Raw genomic sequence first — 22,811 nt, 5'->3', positions numbered from 1 at the left:
TCTATGCTGTGGTAAGGCACAAAAGGGTGATTCTTGAGGTCCCCTTTAGGCTCAAGGAGGATGAGTATCCGGAAATCCTTGAAGAAATCTAGAGAAAGGACTGAAAAATTCTAGCTCACCCTATCTCAGCTGTTGGCACACTAATGGTGCAAGAATTCTACGCCAACACTTGGGTCACAAAGGGGCATAACGCTAGTGTCAACCCACAACCCAAGAACTACCGCACCATGGTCCGAGAGCAACTATTGGACTTCAGTCCAGAAAGTGTGAGGATGGTGCTTCAACTGCCTCAGATGCTAGGAGACCCACACTCTTACGCTAAAAGGGTCAACTCCAACCAAATACTAGATCAAGTCCTTGCGGATATTTGTGTGGAAGGAGCCCAATGGAGACTAGATGCACACGACAAGTCCTACCAACTAAGTAGGCTTGACCTTAAGCCAGTGGCAAGAAGATGGTTAGAGCTTGTGCAACACTCTATCATCCCCACTAGTAACCGGTCTGAAGTTACTATTGACCGAGCAATAATGGTACATTGCATCATGCTCGGAAATGAAGTGGAGGTGCATGAGGTAATCCCTCAAGAAATATACAAGGTAGCCACAAAAGCCCCTACCAAGGCAAGGTTAGCCTTCCCACACCTCATCTATTGCATGTGCAATTCGGTTGGAATTAACATTCTAGGTGATGCCCTCATTGAGAAGGATAAACCCATCACGAAGATATGGATGGAGAATGTCAGAGAGCCGGCACAAGGACCCCAACACGAGCCTGTGCAGCCGTCTCCACCAGAAATCTCTAAGATGCCTCAAGGGATATATTTTCCTCCCTGTGACTATTGGGATCAATTGAATACCTTAATAGGAGAGCTGAGCTCAAACGTGGAGCAGCTGAGAGTGGAGCACACTAAGCACGCCACCATCCTCCATGAGATAAGAGAAGATCAGAGACGGTTGATGGAGAAACAACAGAGGCAAGGGCATGACATAGAGGAGATCAAACGCTCCATTGGATTCTCCAGGGGAAGCAGCAACCACCGTCACTGAGGTTGTTGAGTCCCATTATCCCTCTATTTTAGTTCTGTTTTCACTGTACTTTTATGTATTGTCTGTTCCATTTTCTAAGTTCATGATCACTTCTAGTATTTTGTTCTTTTCTAGTTTTGTTTTCTTGTTTTATTTTGGTTATAAGATATCTTGTGTATCCGTTACCATGCTTAAAAGAAAATTTTAATTGAAAAGGAATAGTGAGATACATAAGTTTTGAGTTATATCATAAGTTATTCCAATTATTTTGATGTGGTGGCCTTGCATTTGCTTTCTGAATGTATGACTTAATAGTGCATAATTGATATTGGAATAAAGAATATTGGCTCTTGAAAGAACAAAGAATTTAGAGAAATATTATGGATCCTCTGAAAAATCAGAAAAATATTGATTCTTAAAGCAAGGAAAAGTAGCTAAAAAAGAAATAATATGCTCATAAAAGAAAAATCAAAAGAGCAAGGATCCAAGGCTTTGAGCATCAATGGTTAGGAGGATTAAAAATCAACCTCAAAAGCTCAAATGAGTTGCTATCCCTAACTATATGCTTGTAGTGTGAAGGTGTCAAGTGAAATGCTTGAGACTGAGCAGTTAAAGTTGTGATCCAAAGCAAAAGAGTATGCTTAAGAACTTTGGGCACCATTGACTGGAAATTTAAGCAAAGCTAAATTTGAATCCCAAGGGTTCCCCCAGTTAAGTGCCTATGGCATTTATGTATCCGTTGGTACTACGGGAAAACAAAACGCTTAGAGTCACGGCTAGGCTCAAAAGGTGTAAAGCACCAAAAGAAGTTGTGTTCAAGAATCAAGAAGAGCTAAACTAAGAGAATCAATAATATCATCCGAATTCTAGTTCCAAGGGATGTCAATATTTCTAAACTTTAAAGGAAAGTGAGATGCCAAAACTGTTCAGAAGTAAAGAGCTGTTAGCCCCACTCATCAATTGGAGCTAAGTTTCATTGAAAAACTTTAAAAATTATTGTATCTTTCTCTTCTTTTTTTTTGTCCTACTAGTTTTTGGTTGCTTGAGAACAAGCAACATTTTAAGTTTGGTGTTCTGATGAGCGAATATTTTATATGCTTTTTGATGTTATTTTCTTAGTGTTTTCAATATAATTTGTTCGTTTTATTATGTTTAGTAGGTTTTATTGCAAAATTTACTTTTTGGATACTACTTTGAGCTTTTATGTTTTTCTTATGATTTTAGGTGAATTTTGGGTAAATCTGGCAAGTTTTAGCAAAGTCTGATTCAGAGGCAAAGAAAGGACAACAGATGCTGTCAAATTCTCACCTCCGTGCATTCTAATGAGCATTTCTGGAGCTACAGAGGTCCAAATGATGCCTTCGCAACGGATTTGGAACGCTAACTTTCAGAGCTTTCCAGCAATATATAATAGTTTATACTTTGCTTTGGAAATGAAGGCCCAAAATGGGCGTTGAATGCCCAAACTATCCCCTTTCTGGCGTTCAACGCCCCAAAAGGACAGAGCCCAGCGTTGAACACCCAAAACTGGCATTCAACGCTACAAAGGGAGCAAGGCAGCGCACTCATACCCCCTAGTGGGTGTTCAATGCCCACTCCTTCAAGTTAGAAGCCAAGCTCAGCCCAAACACTCATCAAGTGGGCCCAGAAGTGGATTTTCGCACCTTTAGCTTAGCTTATTTCATTATTGTAATTTCTAATTATTATGAGTTCCTCTTTAAGTCTAGTCATTAGTATAAATAAGGAGAGATCACCATTGTTTAGGGGGATCTCCACCACATTCGAACTCTACACTATTGTTCTCTATACAGTATGAGCAACTAAACCTCCTAGGTTAAGGTTAGGAGCTCTGCTGATTCCTATGGATTAATGCAATTACTTTTCTACTTCAATCTATGTTTGATTCTATTCTATGATGCATTGTCATTCTTCATCCTTATGAATCTCGATTCTACATGAGTTCTTACGAGTCCTGACTCGGATAGTATTGAACTACAGCTTGAGGATGCATCACGGGTTCCAATAGAATTATCTGGGCTAATTGGGGTATGTGACATAAAACTTCATTAGTCAGGAGTAATTGAGGTCCTTGTGGCTCTAAGGGCTAGAACCATGAGAGCATTAGTCTCTGATCCAGAAGATCCGACCTTGTCTGTGGCGTTTTGAGTAGGATCATCAAAGAGATTGAATTGTGCGTGCTTCACCCTCTCCCAGATTGATCTAGTTCGCTCTGATATTTAGTTTGGACCTGAGGAGATTAATGACCACGACCAATGGCTTAATCACTTACAGCCTTGCCATTGAAGGAATCATTCATCATTGAAGTAGTGAGCATGACGTGTTACTCCATAAGAGGAAGAATCTCCGAAGCCTTAACTAACTCCTAATTACTGTCTTTGTCTCAATTAATTATCGCTTTTGTTTTCATTTGTTTATGCACCTACACTACCAAAAATCAACTTTCTATTCGCCTGACTAAGATCTGCAGGATAACCCCAGCTTGCTCAATCCGGTGATCCTCATGGGATTCGACCCTTACTCACCTGAGGTATTACTTGGACGACCCGGTGCACTTGCCGGTTCAGTTGTGCGAGTCACAAATTCGTGCACCACCGTGGCGCAGATTTACGGAGATTGGAAAGAGTCATACAATGACTTGCACGATGGGTACTGGTGTGCAGATCACGATGCCAGGTAGTGTTGCGGTATTGAGCTCAAGTTCTGTGTGAGTTGGTGGAAAAGTGGATGACTCTTCAGCTTATTTCCATTGGCTTTTCTAGATATTTCCACCATGTATCGAGGCCTTCCATCATTACAAGCCATTGGTCAGTGTCGACGGGACCCACCTGTATGGCAAATACGGTGGTACACTACTTGTCGCGATTGCTCAGGACGGCAACTCCAACATCATTCCTATTGCATTCGCACTTATAGAGGGTAAGAATGCAGAGTCGTGGTCATTCATTTTATCTCACCTTCGGCAGTATGTAATGCCTCAACCAGGTATTCTAGTTATATCAGATAGGCACAATGGGATAAAGGCTGCATTGGAGGCTCCTGATGGTGGCTGGCTTTTGCCTAATGCATACTGGGCTTTTTGCATCCGTCACATGGCGGCAAATTTTGCCCTGAGTTTTAAAGGCAAGGATGCATGGAGGTTATTAGTGAATGCTGCTTATGACAAGACTGAGGTCGATTTTCACTACTGGTTCGACATCCTCCGATCCAAAGATCCTGTAATGTGTGACTGGGCCAATCGGATTGACTATGCACAGTTGACTCAGCATCGAGACGAAGGTCGGAGATTCAGGCATATGACTACGAATATCTCCGAGTGTGTAAACTCGATACTAAAGGGTGTAAGGAACCTTCCATGTGTGTGTTAGTGGTGCACGAAATCGTGATTGTTCATTCCCCAGCAATGGCGCCAAAAACTTGGTACGCGCGTTCATAATCTCAATTCTTTGTCACAACTCCGCACAACTAACCAACAAGTGCACTGGGTCATCCAAGTAATAAACCTTACATGAGTAAGGGTCAATCCCACGGAGATTGTCGGCTGAAGCAAGCTATGGTCATCTTGTAAATCTCAGTTAGGCGGATTCAAATGGTCATGAGTTTTGATGATTAAAATATAATTAAAATAGAAAATAAGATAGAGATACTTATGTAATTCATTGATGAGAATTTAAGATAAGCGTATGGAGATGCTTTGCTCCTTCTGAATCTCTGCTTTCCCACTGCCTTCATTCAATCATTCATACTCCTTTCCATGGCAAGCTGTATGTTGGGCATCACCGTTGTCAATGGCTACTTCCCGTCCTCTCAGTGAAAATGGTCCAAATGCACTGTCACCGCACGGCTAATCATCTGTCGGTTCTCGATCATGTTGGAATAGGATCCATTGATCCTTTTGCGTCTGTCACTACGCCCAACACTCGCGAGTTTGAAGCTCGTCACAGTCATCCCTTCCCAGATCCTACTCGGAATACCACAGACAAGGTTTAGACTTTCCGGATCTCAGGAATGGCCGCCAATAATTCTAGCCTATACCACAAAGACTCTGATCTGAACCAGGAGCACAAGAGATAAACGCTCGATCTAAGGTAGAACGGAAGTGGTTGTCAGGCACACGTTCATAGGTTGAGAATAGTGATGAGTGTCACGGATCATCAAATTCATCATGTTAAAGTGCAAGCGAATATCTTAGAATAGGAATAAGCTTGAATTGAATAGAAAAACAATATTACTTTGCATTAATTCATGAGGAACAGCAGAGCTCCACACCTTAATCTATGGTGTGTAGAAACTCTACCGTTGAAAATACATAAGTGATGAAGGTCCAGACATGGCCGAATGGCCAGCCCCCTAAACGTGATCTCTGAACATAAAATTATTCAATGACTAACCAGAGATATCAAATAAATCACTAAAAGTAGTTTTTATATTAAACTAGTAGCTAGGGTTACATAAGATAAGTAAATGATGTAGAAATCCACTTCCGAGCCCACTTGGTGTGTGCTTGGGTTGAGTATTGAGTTTTCATGTGTAGAGACTCTTTTTGGAGTTAAACGCCATGTTGTAGCCTATTTCTGGCGTTTGACTCTGATTTGCAACCTGTTTCTAGCGTTTAACTCCAGAATAGGGCAGGGAGTTGGCGTTTGAACGCCAGTTTGCGTCATCAAAACTCGGGCAAAGTATGAACTATTATATATTGCTGGAAAGCCCTGGATGTCTACTTTCCAACGCAATTGAGAGCGCACCAATTGGGTTTCTGTAGCTCCAAAAAATTCATTTTGAGTGCAGGGAGGTCAGAATCCAACAGCATCTGCAGTCTTTCTTCAGCCTCTGAATCAGATTTTTGCTCAAGTCCCTCAATTTCAGACAGAAATTACCTGAAATTACATAAAAATACACAAACTCATAGTAAAGTCTAGAAATGTGATTTTTATAAAAAATAATAAAAATATACTAAAAAGTAACTAAAACATACTAAAAACTATGTAAAAACAATGCCAAAAAGCGTATAAATTATCCGCTCATCAGTTGGTGAAGTCCACTTATGGGAGATTGGCCAAGCTATTTATTTGCAAAGGAAGAGAGGCCGAGGCACAGTTAGGAACTGGTCAGCAGTTTAGTCAACATCTGATGAAGGCAATCATGACTAATCTAAAGGCCTCAAGGTGTTTTACTATGACTTTGTACAACAGGGATAACTCTGAGTTTACTGTGGCTAAGGCCACTCCGATTGGGAGCTATTCACTTGGCTCTTACAGAGTTTCCTGACAGACCAGACATGTGATTGTGGCTATTTCTAGGAACTTCATCATCCATGTCGCCATGCCTTAGCATGTTGTGCATACGCACGCTTGACTTGGTCCACCTATGTCCACAAGGTGTATCGCCTTAGCTCCGTGTTTGATGTCTATCGGATGGGATTCACACCTCCAATCCTGGAGGGGTTTTGGCCATCATATGATGGTCCGACTGTCATACCTGATCCCACCAATAGACGTGCGTCTGAAGGGCGTCCCAGGACTACCAGGATCCGGACTACCATGGATAAGTCTGACCTAAATAGGCCCAATAGATATGGGCTTTACAGACAGCTCGGCCACACACGTAGGAGGTGTCCACAAGGAGGAGTGACCATCGGTTCTGCATCTACCAGTAATGTGTAGGATTGTGGTTATTTATTATGCTTTCTTGTGTTTCAGACACATGTTGGTTTATTTTAATCTCATTGTCCATTGTATGGTTTAGTTCAGCGTTAGTCTCCGTTGTATGGTTTAAGTTACAGTTAGTGTCCCTTGTGTTGGTTAATTTAAAGTTAGTGTGCCTTGTGTTTTTTTTTATGAAAATATTAGTGTACCAGTGATGATTTATTTTAATTTTAGTGTCACTAGTGTGGTTTATTTTGATGTTTCTATTCACTGCTTATGGACTCGTGTTATAATAAAGATTGATCATATATTGTGGAATACAGAACATCAATAAAAACGGTCTGAATAGATAACATAACATAACATAACATAAAGTGTAAACACGACGAACATAAGATCACTACGTGAAAAGTACATGACAACAAAGAATACATGACAACAAGGAATACATAATAACAACGATTACGTAACTAAAACTGAAATAACAAAATAGTGTTCGATTCATAAAATTCTAAAAGCACTAAACATTGCATGCTCTAATTTTTAAAAAATCGTTTACAATAACGCCTAACAAATTCTTCATAGGATCCAATACAAAACACTAAATAATTCATGACCCAATTCAAAAAAAAAAACTTAATCAAAGCATATAATATCATACATTCACACAAAATAGAAAATGCTAAAACTAAACGGGCTTAAGTGCATCACAACTCTAAAAACAATTTATCTTTAATGTATCAAAAATATCAATAAATTTATATTGAACCCTAATCCAAAACTAAATCTCACTGAATATAAAACTAATAACTTAAAAATCTAACATAGCTTACAATCCTAACTAACCTTTTTAGTACCATTTCAAGTTCTCAAAATTTAACCAACTAATAGATTACTACTTCTACCCAGCGATTATATTATAAAAATTAATTTTCTAATTGCCAATTAATGACTTTAAACAACTATTACAAGAAGCATGTTAACATTACTAGCATGACTAAATTATGTTCAAAACAAAAAATTTTGTTCACTAACCTCTTCATGGATGGCATTAGCAATATACGCGACTCCATCTAACCGATACAAACGATTCGGATCGTCCTCCATGTGTACAGATTTGAATTTTCTGTGAATTTTTCTCCAATATTTGGGAGGGGGTGGTGGGGTTCGTGAGGTAGGAATGTTGGTTTCTAATTTGAATGAACTGAATTCGAATTATATTTATAGGCATGCAAAGGTAAATCGAATCTATTTGATTCAATTTAGTAGAGGGAATGGATGCTAGTAAATCGAAACTATTGCATTTAATTTACTATTGGCTCTAAATTGAAATCGTTTGAGTCGATTTACTATGGACGAAATTCAAATTTATATCAGCCCATTATAAATCGAATTCAACCAATTCGATTTACTAAGAATTTAGCCAAATCGAGTCTTCTTCATTCAATTTAGTATTAGATATGATCATCACGTAATTTGAATCTTATAGATTCAATTTACTATTGAAGCCTCTAATTCAAATTCATTGAATTCGATTTTTATAGAAATGTAATCAGAGACAACTAAGTAACATTTTTGAGTTTAGAAAATTTAAATAATTTTGAAGTTGCTTTGGCTTATAAAGATGAATTATCCTAAAAAAATGTACAAAGAGTATTTAGTATAAATCTCATTTCTCCTTTCTTATATGTTGACATTATGAGTACATGAGTTTAGGCGACTATCCAGTATCCACATGATGACATTATGAGCTTATGAATTTTAGGTGCAGTTGTTTGTGGCACCACAAATATACATGGAATAAATAAAAAAGTATATGATTATTTGTTTTAATTTAGCTAACTCGCGTTCCTAGCCACTCCTTTTACTAAGATTAATTAATTACCTCATTTTCTCCTTTCAAATGACACATTAGCTCACTCCGGTTGACGCGATGATCTTCGTTTTAGTTAGATTGTTAAAAATAAAATATACTAATTTCGTTAATCATCAGTTTTGTTTCACACGTATGTTAAAGATGTTACAGGCGGTCCACATTCAACGGCATATACAATTAGGTCGTTTTCTAAATTATCTTTATAGGTGACATGAACAATATAGTTTTTTAAATCTTGTTTTCAAATTTTTTACATTTTCTAACATCTCTTATTCAATAAAGAGTTTAGTTATTATTTGATTTAAGGATATATATTAATATTATTATCAATTAACTTTTTTTATAAAAAACATAAATTTAAGTTTTTAATATATTTAATTTATACATTTATTGTAAATAGTTTAAAATTTTTACTATTAATAATTAACTTTAACACATGTACTTAAGATACATGTTACTTAAATATTTTAATGAATTACACAATTGCCTAATTTTTTTCTTAGAATTGATCAACCTAGGAATTGAGTTGTTTATTCTAATTGTTTTTGAATGGCCGATTTATGAATTAGAACAAGCTAACTAGATATTGCCATGAGTTATAGTAGATTGGTGAGAAGAAAATTTTTGAAGTAGTCTTCAGAATTTCTATTTATTATCATTAATTATGTTTAAATTTGAGTTAAGTTATTAACGAATTAATTTAATTAAGAGGGTTGGAATACTTTACTGATAGTGTTTTCATAGTTAAGAGTAATTCAATTTTGATTTTAATAAATAACTTAAGAAAATTAGAGTCCACTAATAACTAAATAAGTAATACAAAATATACATTAAAAATAAAAATAATAATGTTAGGTATATATTAAAATCAGCGATTAAAATTAGTTATTAGTGTAGAATAATATATATTAAAATATAAAATACACATTAAAAATAAATTAAATTACAAATACATGATAATGATTTTTTGTGTGCACATAATATTTTTGAAATAAAAATAGTTTTGACACCCATTATTATTTGATTTCATGATCTTTTAATAATTACTCTCTTAGGATTTAGATTCTATTTCCATATATTCAATCTTTTATATTGAATAATTGTCCAAATATTAAGAATTATTCCAAACAAACTAATATACTTGATTTTTCAATTTACGTAGAAAATGGCAACCCTTTTATTTATCTTACTAGTACATAGAAAACTTATATACATGCATGATTAAGTTGAAAATATATTCTATCTTATCTCTTTGTTGGTCACATCAGTTCTAGAGTTGGTTGATTTCTGAAATGAACTCATATGGATGCTAGTTCCTACTGAAATATTAATTAAAGTCTCCAACAACTAAACCAGGTACGAACAAGCACTCCATTATTGTTGGTTTCCAATAATATACATTCTTCTGATCGAGCAATAATATTGGTTAGCATAATTATTATCATCATTACCTAACAATTCATGAAATTGATCTCTCATTGGAGAAATACATGAATATTAGATATCGTTTAATATTTGCATATGTCAACATTTTCTTTTGACAAATTCAGGTCAGATGACGAATGACGCATGATTATGTACGTCAACTAGAAACAAAAAGGAAATTTATTTTTTTCTGACTAACGATTATTAGCTATACATGTAGTTAAGTTTGCCTTAGTGATACACGTACACCTGGTTCAGCTCTAAGTACAACAAAATGCAATCATGCATTATTATAAATAAGAGTGATGCTAGGTAGCCAAAGAATAATTACAATATAGAAATATCACGTAAAAATTCTCATTCTCTTGATAAGTAAGTGATATACACCTCCTTATCACTTATTCTCTTTATTACCTACTATTTTGCTGCATGTTTGGAGTCATTAATGTTCTTTCCAAAATCAATTTCAGTTTTTTCCAAATCAAATCTCTAACATCTCTCAATCACATTACACAACTAGAAAATGGATTAATACAGACAGATTTACAAACAGATTTAGTCTTTATTACAGACAGATTTTTTGTTACCGAAAAAATTACCGACGGATTTTGTCCCTCTGTAAAAGTCTCGTTGGAAATTATTTACCGACGGATTTTTACCAGTTACCGACGGATTTTCCCTCAGTAAATTCTCCCATCCATTTCCCTGAAATGTCGAACTTTCTGACGGATTTTTCGTCGGTAATTACAGACGGATTTTCCGTCTGTAATTACAAACAGATTTTTCGACAGATTTTCCGTCGGTAATTGGCAACAGATTTTCAGATAGATTTTTTGTTTGTAATTTGAACCTTGGAAAATCATCCCACACTCTGAATACAGACAGAAAATCCGTCTGTAAATCCGTCAATAAGGTAAAATAAAATTTTTTTAGATTTTTCCATTGCAAAATAAACACTTTAGACTTATTTTCTAAATTTACTCCATCAAACACACTGTAAATTGAGAAAAAGAAAGCCAAAAATCACATAGATAAACATAATATTCATTACATGATACCTATAAAATTGGATGTTATTTTTCAACACAATTAGCTAATATCTCACTATCTCAATAAAAAGATACCCCAAAAAAATAAGATGACCATCCCAATGTTACATGGATCTCCTTCATTAACTGACACTACTAGAAAACTAGTTATTACAGACGGATATTTCCGACGGATTTTATCCCACTGAAATACAGACAGAATTTCAGAGGGATTTTTTTGTCGGAAAATAAAAAAAATAGATTAGCATAAATTATAGACGGAAAAGAGAATCCGTCTATAATTCCGTCGGAAAAATTATTTTTTTTTTGCGAAATGATTACAGACGAATTTTCCATCTGTAATTAAGCAGACAAAATACGCATTTTATTAAATTATTACAGACGGAAAATCCGTCTGTAATTTAAAATTTCCGTCGGAAATATTAGAATAAAGATTTGAAGATCACGGTTATCTCTTCATTTCACACTACACTCTCGCGATTCCTCACTCATCCCTCTGAATGCTTCATCGGCGGCGCTATCAGCCGTGCACCGCCGTCTCACGGAACCTCCATTGCACTCTACTTCCATCGGCCTTGCTCGCATCACTCCCTTCCGTCGCACCCCTTCCCGGTTCTTCTTCGTCGCACCCCTTCCGTCGGCCTTGCTCGCATCGCTCCCTTTCGAACCCTAATGTGCATTTCTCTCTTCGATCTCGCCATGTTTGCTCTTTTCCACTGTGTTTCTCTCTTCGATCTTGCCTCAGCTATGCAGTTAACCCTAATCTCCTTTCTCTTTCATCGCTGTTTTCTTTCTTTCAATACCATCGCTAACTCTAACTATATTATCCTATTTTCCATCGCTAACTATGATTCTATTTCCTATTCTATGATAAGAACTTGTAACGGTTATAGTTTTTTATTTTGTGTTCTTATAAACTTGTTCGTGAAATCAAGGTTCCTGAATGCATTGACTAGTTTCATTTTTATTGCTGAGGAAGAGGAGGAGGTATGCATCTGCATTTTCTGTTGTCATATATGTTTCATACAAAACTGTTTGAAATTTTACTTGAACAATATGTTGCCTTGTATTTAATTTCTTTTTTCGTTTTTGGTTATTAAACAGGAAGTAGAGATAGAGTATGTGGAAGGTTATGATGAACTTGAAGAGGAAGATGACATGGAGGATTTTGTTAATTTTAGATACATTTCAATTCTATTTTTATGTATTAGTCTATTATTTTTCTTATATGTTGGAGGTGAAAAGTTGTGCATGTGGAGTTGGAGCTCTGTGGTTGAGTTTAGAAAAATGAAATAAACTAGGAAATGAACACATTTGAAAATCAAAAGCATAACAGAGTTTTCTAATGCAGCTGGAAGCTCTGAAGATGAAGAGGCAGAAGCAGCTGCTCAGAGAAGGGTGAAACAGAAGAATAAGTTAGCTTCAATGAAATCTGAGAAGGATTCTGTTGATCTTAAATCAAAGAAGGCAAAGGTCCTTGTTGAGTAAATCTATATTGCGCCCTTCAATTGAAAAAATGATCTAATTTCTCTTTTAAATGCTGGTTTTTGTTCTGATATGAATTAATTTATGTAAACGAAAACTTGTCCAGAAGTTAACCACTTATTAATGGTGATTTAGGGTATAGGGATTCCAAAATTAATAAATAGAAAACCAAAACTACTACTTGTCTCTTTGCCTCATTGCCAAAACCACCACTGCCTTAAGCTTAGTGTGAAACCAAATCACTTTCATTCATTCATATACATCAAGGTGGTTAGATTAGGGGTGATTGATTTTAACTTGGGTGACTAATGAAAACCATTTGTTTATTGCTGGCAGGCCCACATAGCCATTAGGATGGTGGGCCGGCGACATTATATTGGGCGGAAGGGATGAGCTCGGCAGTGGCACATGGTTGGGCTCCACCAGAGATGGAAGGGTGGCTTTCCTCACCAATTTCAGGGAAGTTGAAAGCCTTCTGGAACCCAAGACCAGGGGAGACTTGCCCCTCCGATTCCTTCAGGTCACACACTCCATCTGTTTGTTACTTTGTTTCTTAAGATCTTGTTGCTTTGAAAATTCATGTGACTATTTTCATATGGTACCAATTTCAAATATAATCTAATAACTTCATTTATATATCTTACGTAAACTGAGGAAATGTTGGTGATTTAGTTCATGAGTGCAAGAAGAAGCCGAGAAAAATAGAGCTTGTGAGAGATAATTCTCTTAGATTCATAGAGTAATGAACTAGAAAACTGAAATGTACAAGGGAACTAACTATTTATACTACCATAACAGTTAAACAGTTATTTATATCATCCATTACATATTTGCATCGCGTAATCTTAACATATTTATTTATAACAAATGAAAATACTGCAACATGACTGAGGCTATCATTGAAGAAAGAGAGCAAGGCATTCAAGAAATTCAGCAGCAAATTGGTGAAGTAAATGAAATTTTTAAAGATCTTGCTGTGCTTGTGCATGAACAGGGAGCTATGATTGGTAACTTTCACCTCTATTCTAATTGAGTACATCTCCGTCTTAATCCCAAGTTTTTTATTTGTCCAGAACTTCTCATCTGATCTGATGCCAAGAGTTTATATTTTTTTAGATGATATTGGGTCCAACATTGAGCAGTCTCATGCAGCAACTGCACAAGCAAGATCGCAACTTGCTAAAGCTTCAAAGACTCAAAGATCAAATTCTTCTTTGGTAATATACATTGTGTAATATTTGCTTTAAGATTTCACCTCTCACGTGTTGTTTTAGATGTTGGGTGTGGGAGCCGTGCTTCCTTGTTCTTCTTTTTCTTCTTCTGAGCTCAACCCTGCAATTCGGTCAGCTACTGACCAAACTATATCTTATCTGATTCTCTTTCATGGTTTTAGACTTGTTGGGCCTTTCTTAAACATATGTTTCTTTGTTGTTTCATGTTTGCTTATGTTGATAGGTCAGAGGTTTCATTTTCTGTTGGGTCTTGCCTCCTTCCTCATCCAGACAAGGTACTAAGAGTGCTAAATTCTGATTATTTAGCATATAGCTCGGTATTCTATTTGCTCTTCCAACTCCTTTGCTATCTCACTCTTTCACCATATAGCTCGGTATTCTATTTGCTGCTTCATTCATTATTCAGATAATTTCTTTTCCTTATTTAACTCTGTTTATTCAGCTCTTCATTTTTCGCTGTTTGAATCTACATGCTTTATGGATTGAGATATATAAATCTTTGGGCTTGAGATTGCAGCTTATTCTTCAATGGTTGACTGGGATATTTGTGCTTATCTATGGTTTGAGATGGAGGGGGCCGGGTAATGAATACTTAATCATTTCTAATATTTTGAAATTTTGGGATTCTGGTCTATAAGAATGTAGATGAATATAATTTATGTTGTATAAAGTCATAAACTAAAAGGATCTGATAGATGCCAATTAAGTTGTATCATAATCAGTAATAGAAAATTTGAAATGTAGAAAACAGAATACTAATGTTTTTATGCTCATTTTCTATATGGAAAGGAAGCAAAATCTGCAAACTAATGTTTATTTTGTTTGAAATCAATCATCATAAAACTCTGTCTTCACTCTTCAAAAATTGCAACAACCTCTTTCGTCATTTCCATACCTCTTCTTCCTTCTCCTCTCTTCAAAGCTTTGTCTGATTTTCTGCCTGTGTACTGTGTAGAATTCAACTTCTTACTTTCATCCCCCACTTCTCTCTCTTCTCCCCACGCTTCAAAAAGACTATATTTGTAATCCCCACTTTCCCTGTTGAACAGCTTTAGGTCACTAATCACCTTTTTTCTGTTTTGGAATTTCCCTAGGATACTATATTGTTGGTGCTTCAATTTACAGCTTAGTGATTACAGTAGGTGATGATTTGACTGTTTAAGTCCCTAATGCGGGTATTTACTATTTACACAGGCATCAGGCATAGCTGCCTTAGACATTAAGAAGCTTAAAGATGCAGGTATTTGCACTATTGAATCTGTTGCTTACACTCCTAGGAAGGATCTGTTGCAAATTAAAGGTATCAGTGAGGCTAAAGTTGACAAGATTATTGAAGCAGGTATGCACCTCCTGATATATTTTACTTTGCTAATACGGTATTTTCTTCAATTTCAACACTCAAGAGCATCAGCTATAAGCACATTAATTGTGAAGCCTTACTGATCTTCTGATGCTTGTTTATTGACAGCTACTAAGTTGGTGCCTATGGGTTTTACTAGTGCGAGCCAGCTCCATGCTCAGCGGATGGAGATCATCCAGATAACAACTGGATCAAGAGAGCTTGACAAGATATTGGAAGGTGAGACATCTCTAATAAAGACATTGCTTACAAGTGGATTTTATGGATTGTGTTTTTCATTGATGAAGTGTCATAATTCAATATGGTTTCTTCTACTAGGAGGAATTGAAACAAGTTCTATCACTGAGTTGTATGGTGATAGAAAATGAAATACCCCCAGAATTCCTAAACACTTTGTTGAATATGGCACCAAGTCAAGAGGAAGAATGAATCAGATTGGGCATTGAATTTGTTGAGCATTGAATTGAATCACTTCAGGATGTATGGTGTGGCCCTAGAATTGGATTCGCATCAGATCATGCTTCTGCTTCTGTGGATTGTGTGGTGGCAAGGAAGAATGCTTCTTCAAGAAGGAACCTTGATGCTGTTGAGAGAGCAACACATAGGGAAGAGGTATTCTTCTTTCTCCATCATCATCTTCTACTTCAATTCTTACTGTTTTCTTTTTTTTATTTAATTGATTCATTTATGTTGTTTTCTCTTCAGACATTGCATTTTCATGTTCATATAATTGTTGTGAATTGAGGCCTCTTCTCTTCCTCAACTCAATGACAGTTCTTGATTGCTTAATTGATCAAAGACTTGTATAAAGTATCCAGTCACTGAATTGAATATGAATCACTTGCTTTTAGACTTGTTCTGGTTTATTGCATTGTGTGCATTACATGTTCCAAATTTGCTATTGCTATTTGGCAGCGTCCATGATCTTTAAAAAGAACTAACCTTGAGAAATCTATGGAAGAGTTCCAAATTGTTGCAGGCAGATACTTGAAATTTAATCAAAAGTAACTGCAGTGGTAACAATTCCTTTTTGGTTCTTTTTTCTAATAACTGCAGTGTAGATCGGATATAGTAAGGTAGACATCCTCTGCTCAGAAAGTGGGAAGCAGCGAATAATTTTGATGGACCAAGAATCTCAAGAAGCAAGTATATTGCCATCATCACTAAGAAGTTCAAGAAAGAATGAAGCTATCCATAAATTAGGATATTGAATCTTGATGAGTCCACTAGTAGTTATTTGTCATCTAATGTATTTAGATTGTATTATTGTATGGAAATAATTGCTTCTTATTATAAAGAAAGCGTTTTGTACTCACTGGTGTGTTTTTCTATTTATACCATCAATAAAAATTTGTATTTATTAAATTTATATTTATTTTATATGAAACAGGTTTATTTTTGTAATAGAAAAATTAAAAAAAAATATTTTACCTTACCGATGGATTTACAGACGGATTTTCTGTCTGTAATCAGAGTGTAAGATGGTTTTCAGACGGAAAATCCGTCGAAAAATCCGTCTGTAATTACAGACAGAAAATCCATCGGAAAATCCGTCTGTAATTACAGACAGAAAATCCGTCGGAAAATCTGTCTGTAATTACAGACGGAAAATTCGTCGGAAAATTCGTCTGTAATTACAGACGGAAAATCCGTCTGAAAATCCGTCTGTAATTACAGACGAAAAATCCGTCGAAAAGTTCGTCGCCTTTGGGAAATGGATAGAAAATTTACAGAGGGAAAATCCGTCGGTAACTTGTAAAAATCCGTCTGTAATTTTCCGACGGAAAAAAATCCGTCGGTAAATAATTTCCGACGGGGCTTTTACAGAGGGACAAAATCCGTCGATAATTTCGTCGGTAACCAAAAATCCGTCTGTAATAAAGACTAAATCCGTCTGTAAATCTGTCTGTATTAATCTATTTTCTAGTTGTGTGATATCACAAATTACACTTAGCACTTAAAGATGGGATAATCTAAAATATTAATGGATAACTAAGTTGCATTGGCAGCATCAAGCTCCACATTGAAAATTGCAAAAGAGAATGCTGAATATGAAAAGTCAGATGCACCAAAGTTGATACTATCAAATACAAATGCCAAAGCATTGATGGGTTGAGTAGCTGCAACAAACTGATAGAAACAATCAAACATAAATATAAGTATCACAAATTTAGGGTGCTGAAAAGATTAGATACCAATGTACACAAAATAGACTTACAAGTATTCCAATTTTTATGAGGTGGAGGACATCAACATCTCTTGTAAATAGTTTAGCTCCAAAAGGAAGTCCTGCACCAAGAATGAATGCAAGAGCCAATCTCAGAACCAAACCATCTGCAATATAGACCATCGGCAAGAAGAGATACTGCCAGCCAAATCTACAGGCAGACTTGAAATGCAGCCATAGATTTTGATCCCTGGCGTGCAGCTAGTGAGGCGGCCAGAGTGACACAGAATGTTACAACAGTTACTCTAATTAAGAACAGAAAACCTGAATGACAAGAATGAAACAAAAAATAATCTCAATACTGAAATGCTAGTTAACCTATTTGGCTATTTTCCAGGGATAATCAACTCGAGATGCAATCATAGAACAGGACACTTCTATAGGATTTTGGAACTGCCACAACTCATCATGGGCCAGCATCATTTCTTTTTATAACTAAAATGAAGCAGAAAATCATACCACAAATATAAATTATGATTACCACATGAAAACAAGTAACTGTGCATTGCTAAAAATGAAATTTTATTTCAAAAATATTTTGTTGAATCTACCAGATAAATATCAGCGGTATAGCTTGTAAATAGACAGTTTTACATGACCCCCACACGTCCACCTAGCCCCGACAAGAATCATTCAGCACTCTTTAGAATGTTATTTTACTATATACATAAAATGTGGAAAATCCAGCAAATAAATAGAAAAAAGGGGGGTTATATATGGTGATGAACTCACAATTTTTGGAAATGCAGCTCTCAGTTGTGCAAGTCTAAGCTAGCCACCATAGATCTCACTAGTAGCAATGTAGATCTGCATGTCTCTATCAAAACCTAAGGCTTAGAGAACTAAGGCTGTCTCCTCTGGGGTTATATTTTATGACACTATCTTATTTTACAATTTACATTATACAATACATTTTTAAATATGGTAGCATATGGTTTTACTTACACAACAGGGAATGCAAAAGAACCATTATTGCCTTCAGATTGGTTAGAATCACTTAATTCAGAATACAATATTCCAAACTCATCAATTCCTTCTCGGATTTGCTCTCTTTCCATCTCTTTTATCTCTTCCTGCAAAGTAATAAAAGAAGATATAAATCAATAAGAAACTAATAGTTTGGTGATAACACTAAAGAAGAATAATCCATGTAAATTGTAAAGAAACGTCTAGTTAGACACAAAGAACCTCACCTCCCATGTCGCTAGACCCTTCATGTAGCCAGGAAGACATTCAAATTCTGTTTCCGATATCTTTATAAGAGAGCTGGAAGGTTCAGGTGACTCTAAATTCTCCTTGTTTGCCTCTGAATTTAGTTTAAAAATGATACATAAAAAAAATCTCTTTGTGGCTTATGGTGGGATTTGAAGTATTGAAGCAAGAAAGAAAACTATTACCATCAGATAAGAAATTCCTCCCCTCAAATGCCACTATTTTGTCTACCACAGGTTGCTGCTGCTGCTTAAAATCTTGTTACCTGTTCAACCATTGCTCAGGAAATGAGAAACTTGCAGCAATCATCTACAGAAATGTGGAAATAATATTCACAACTTTTAACTTACATCTCAGGTTCTTGTGGAAATAAATCAGCAGCAGCGGTGCAAGAAAATAAGATAGTGGTACAAATAGAGTTAGTAACAAACAAATAATCAAAGCAAAAGTTTTGTTTTCATGAAATCAACATCAACATGACCACAAGACCAGATCAAGTGACATCCCTTTTAACCATAAAATGAAGAATATTGGAACCAAAACATATGCATGAAATTCTCACAACCAACAAGAATGCCAATGAAGGCAAGTGGCATATCAGTATCACTAACCTCTAGATGCTAACGTGGCCAGACAAGCATCTAAGAGTCCAAGTTGTTTCAAACTCATAGATTCATCGAATCTGAAGAGAATTAGATTAAGGGACATACACCAATAAAATCAAACGGGATGAAAATATCATATCGTCATCTAATCTTTTCAATTTTCATAGCTTCAACATAGAATTTCTGAAAACAAAGTACAGAAATAAATCAAATGGATGAAAAATGTAAAACACAATCATATGTGAGTTGATTTTGGTATCTTCAGGGTGGCAGATCACATAATTTCACTATTATATCTACAGAATTTTTTATTTTCATTTTTCAGTTCTATGTTAAAAATTGTTCAGCAGCCAAAAATTGGAGAAGGATACAAATCATCTTCGTTGAAGCTAGAATCCAGCACAGGAGCTAAAATCTCCCCTTCTTCTTCATCTTCCTCATCCTCTTCATCCTCAAAATTTGGAGCTAATTCCCGAAAATAGAAAATTCTCAATCCAACAAAACAAAGGAAGGAAAAAATGCAAAGTATAAATGGAAAGAGGTGCGAGAAGAGGAAGTAAGAAGCACCTGGAACGTAGCCATAGCTGCTCTTGAGACGATCTTCGAGTTCAAGTAGATCGGAGTGGTTTTTCTTGAAACTAATAGATTTTCCATAAAAAACTATTCCTTGATTATTGTAAAGTAGGGTACAAAACACAACAAGAAGCAATTTCATTAGCATATAGAAATGAAGCTATGTAAATTAAACTACAACATTCACATAAAACAAGAAATGGTTACTATCTCATTTATATTACTACTATATTTCCACCTAGAACTTGTACTTTTAAATCATAATTCATATTTTATAAGGAACAAAACAGCAAAAAATTTTGATATAATAGAGTTATACCTCAACAACAAGATAACAAATAGAGGCACCTGAAACATTCCAGTTAGCTAATTTTTACTAAATTAGCTTTGGTGAAGTCAGATGTTTTTAGTTAGTTACCATTGGTATATATCCCTTCAATCCTAGCTATGTATATCTCTTCAATTGAATTTAATTTCCATATTCAATCTTTCTGTGTATCCTGTAGTTTTGCATTTTTTTTCATTCACACGCTTGGATCCTTCCACACCAAGCACTACTAAGAAATGTGGTTGAAGGCTTCATCCCTTTCTAAGTGGTAAGTTATTTTTAATTGAACATTTTAAATTAAATGATAAATAATGCCTTTGCATTCTTTCATAGATCATATATATAGACAAACCATTAAAATTTAAATCAAATTGAATTCAATTTCAAACTCAGAATCCAAATTAAATTGAATTCAGAATCACATCAGCATTCAACAAATTAAATAAATAATTCAATTCCAAACTCTGTGCACAAATTTAGTTAAGAATCTTAAAAATTAATTGGAAAAAAAGATGAAACTGAAGAAGCGTTGGCTTACCAGAGAGACGGCGAGATGATAAAGTGAGCTCGGAGAGTGTGAGACAGAGTAAGCTCGCGATGAGAGTTTGAGACAGAGTTACCTAAAATCAAAGAAGAGAAGGGGCAACAGCCAAAAATGGCGAGGAGTAGAGAATCAGAAACGACGCACGGCGAGGAGGGGAGGAACCCTTCACGACAGCGACGCCACGAGCTCAACTCAACTTCGTGCGACGGTGAGGAGAGGAGGAACGATGCGAAGAGGGCCAAGTAGAGCTTCCCCAGATGACGAAGGCACCCACGGTCTGTTCTCGCCAGCGGCGACAGCACCTTCTACCGGAGGAGAAGAGTTCGACGACAACTTTGAAGAAGGATGAGGGCTGCTGGCAACATTCGAAGAAGGTTTAGGTCAGGAGTGTGAATGGAACTCGATAGGGTGGGGATAAAATTAGAGTAAACTCAATATTTTCGACGGAAAATTTTAAATTACAGACGGATTTTTTGTCTGTAATAATTTAATAAACGCAGTATTTTTGTCCATTTAATTACAGACGGATTTTCCATCTGTAACCATTTTCCACGAAAAAAATTAATTTTTTCGACAGAATTATCAACGGATTCTCTTTTCTGTCTGTAATTTATGCTAATTCATTTTTTTTTGTTTTCCGACAAAAAATTCCTCTGAAATTCTATCTGTATTTCCGTGGGATAAAATTCGTCGGAAATATCCGTCTGTAATAACTAGTTTTCTAGTAGTGTTATTATCCATTAAAATACAATAATTCTCTGCAAAAATTATGGAAGTTAAATTAAAAATTTTTAACAACTTCTACTATATAATTTATATTTTACATATAGACTATTAATAAATAAAAAATAAAAAACAAAATATAAACCAAAATTAAAAAATAAATTTTTAAAAATAATTATTAACTCGTCATATTAAAATCAATAAATAAGCATACATACGAATATTAAATAAAAATATTAAAATAATTAAAATCATGACCTATTAGTACACATATGAGATAATTTGAAGAATACAATAAGACGTATAGTTTAAAATTTGATAATATTAATTATAAAAATTTATTAATTATAGACATCATATGTATGAAATTATGAATATTATGAGTACAAAATTATGGATGTTATTAATATGAAATTATGGATGTTATGTGTATGAATTTATAGATGTTATGAGTAAATTTATCAATTGAATAAATTAATTTAAGAATTTGACATTTTTTAAATTCAAGTATGATAAAATTTAAAAACATCTGTGTTAATTTTATAGTTACTTATGGAATAACTAAAAAATGATATATGTATGGATGTAATATCTAATAAATATGAATTTAATTTTTAGATGTTGGTTCTATGTAATTATGGATGTTATGTATATAAATATATGAATGTTATATGTATGAACTTAGTTAGTACAATATAATTATAAATGCACATAAAAATACAAAAAAAAATTAAATCAGTTTATTACCATACCTCATCAAAGCTATTGTAGTTTTTCATATTCTCGAAAATTGATTGACTGACAACAACCTCGGGTGAGTCCATCTATTCAAATTCTTCAGCACTTTCTACCATAGGTACCATATTAAGGTTGAATTCAAATGCCATACTATTTATAATGATAAAGATGATTTATTGTAAAATTTCTTGACCTATTCTAATTGTGCTTGCAATGGTATTAGAGTTGTGAATTTTGAATGAAAATAATTGAATTAACGGAAAGAAAATTATATTAAGGTAGCTTTTAGGTTTTATATCTCTCCATTGAATGATGATAAATGACTCAACAAAAATAAAAAATTAATTACAATAAAGAACGGTAATGATAATAATAATGAAAAACCAAAAGAGCGTTTATGATAATAATCAATTACAATTATTGAATTTATGTGATATTATCGTATCTCCATTAGGCGAAGGAGCAGAGCAAGAATCAATTACAATGATAAATCATAACCGTTATTAATTATTATTATTATTATTATTAATCTTTATTATATTCTTAATATAAAAATTAAATTATAAAAGAGAATATTAAGTATTGATTACAAGAATGTCTAATAGTAAGGAATATGATATTATAATTAATATAATTAATAAGTAGAGTTGATAAGAATATGATAAGTGGAATGATAAGAGAGTGGACTAAAAAATAAAACTGTTATTAAATGATGTAAATGAAGTATATTATGGAAAGTTTTGACT

At 34.8% G+C, this 22,811-nt stretch overlaps 1 protein-coding gene and 1 long non-coding RNA gene across 4 annotated transcripts; one reads left to right on the top strand and one right to left on the bottom strand.

Moving 5' to 3' along the window:
• Positions 1–5,248: 5,248 nt before the first annotated feature.
• On the bottom strand, positions 5,249–8,295 carry LOC140181742 (uncharacterized). Its single transcript, XR_011876886.1, has 2 exons — positions 7,724–8,295; positions 5,249–5,920 (listed from the first exon to the last, which is right to left on the bottom strand). It is a non-coding gene; the product is annotated as an uncharacterized lncRNA (long non-coding RNA).
• Positions 8,296–13,399: 5,104 nt separating this feature from the next.
• LOC112772109 (DNA repair protein RAD51 homolog B) lies at positions 13,400–16,484 on the top strand. 3 transcript variants are annotated; one of them, XM_025816990.2, is made up of 7 exons: positions 13,400–13,530; positions 13,640–13,740; positions 13,979–14,030; positions 14,950–15,094; positions 15,224–15,334; positions 15,434–15,727; positions 16,172–16,484. In XM_025816990.2, exons 2-6 carry the CDS (start codon positions 13,640–13,642, stop codon positions 15,481–15,483), a joined length of 459 nt encoding a protein of 152 aa, XP_025672775.1. In that variant the 5' UTR covers positions 13,400–13,530; the 3' UTR covers positions 15,484–15,727; positions 16,172–16,484. The 3 variants fall into 3 exon arrangements, with proteins under 3 accessions (XP_025672775.1, XP_025672776.1, XP_072082469.1); XM_025816991.2 differs by having other exon boundaries at positions 13,640–13,865; XM_072226368.1 differs by lacking the exons at positions 15,224–15,334; positions 15,434–15,727; positions 16,172–16,484 and adding an exon at positions 14,273–14,336.
• The last annotated feature ends 6,327 nt before the right edge of the window (positions 16,485–22,811 follow it).

This window comes from Arachis hypogaea, chromosome 18, assembly GCF_003086295.3.
Source record: "Arachis hypogaea cultivar Tifrunner chromosome 18, arahy.Tifrunner.gnm2.J5K5, whole genome shotgun sequence".
Lineage (NCBI taxonomy): Eukaryota > Viridiplantae > Streptophyta > Magnoliopsida > Fabales > Fabaceae > Arachis > Arachis hypogaea.
The sequence above is the reverse complement of the archived record's forward strand: the minus strand, read 5'-3'. Positions and strand labels throughout refer to the sequence as shown.

Bases quoted from the DNA above. Each gene is read 5' to 3' on its own strand.
- LOC112772109 (XM_025816990.2), top strand. From the start codon at position 13,640: ATGATATTGGGTCCAACATTGAGCAGTCTCATGCAGCAACTGCACAAG. The intron at 15,095-15,223 runs GTATGCACCTCC...GTTTATTGACAG, and splicing joins TGACAAGATTATTGAAGCAG to CTACTAAGTTGGTGCCTATG. The intron at 15,335-15,433 runs GTGAGACATCTC...TTCTTCTACTAG, and splicing joins GCTTGACAAGATATTGGAAG to GAGGAATTGAAACAAGTTCT.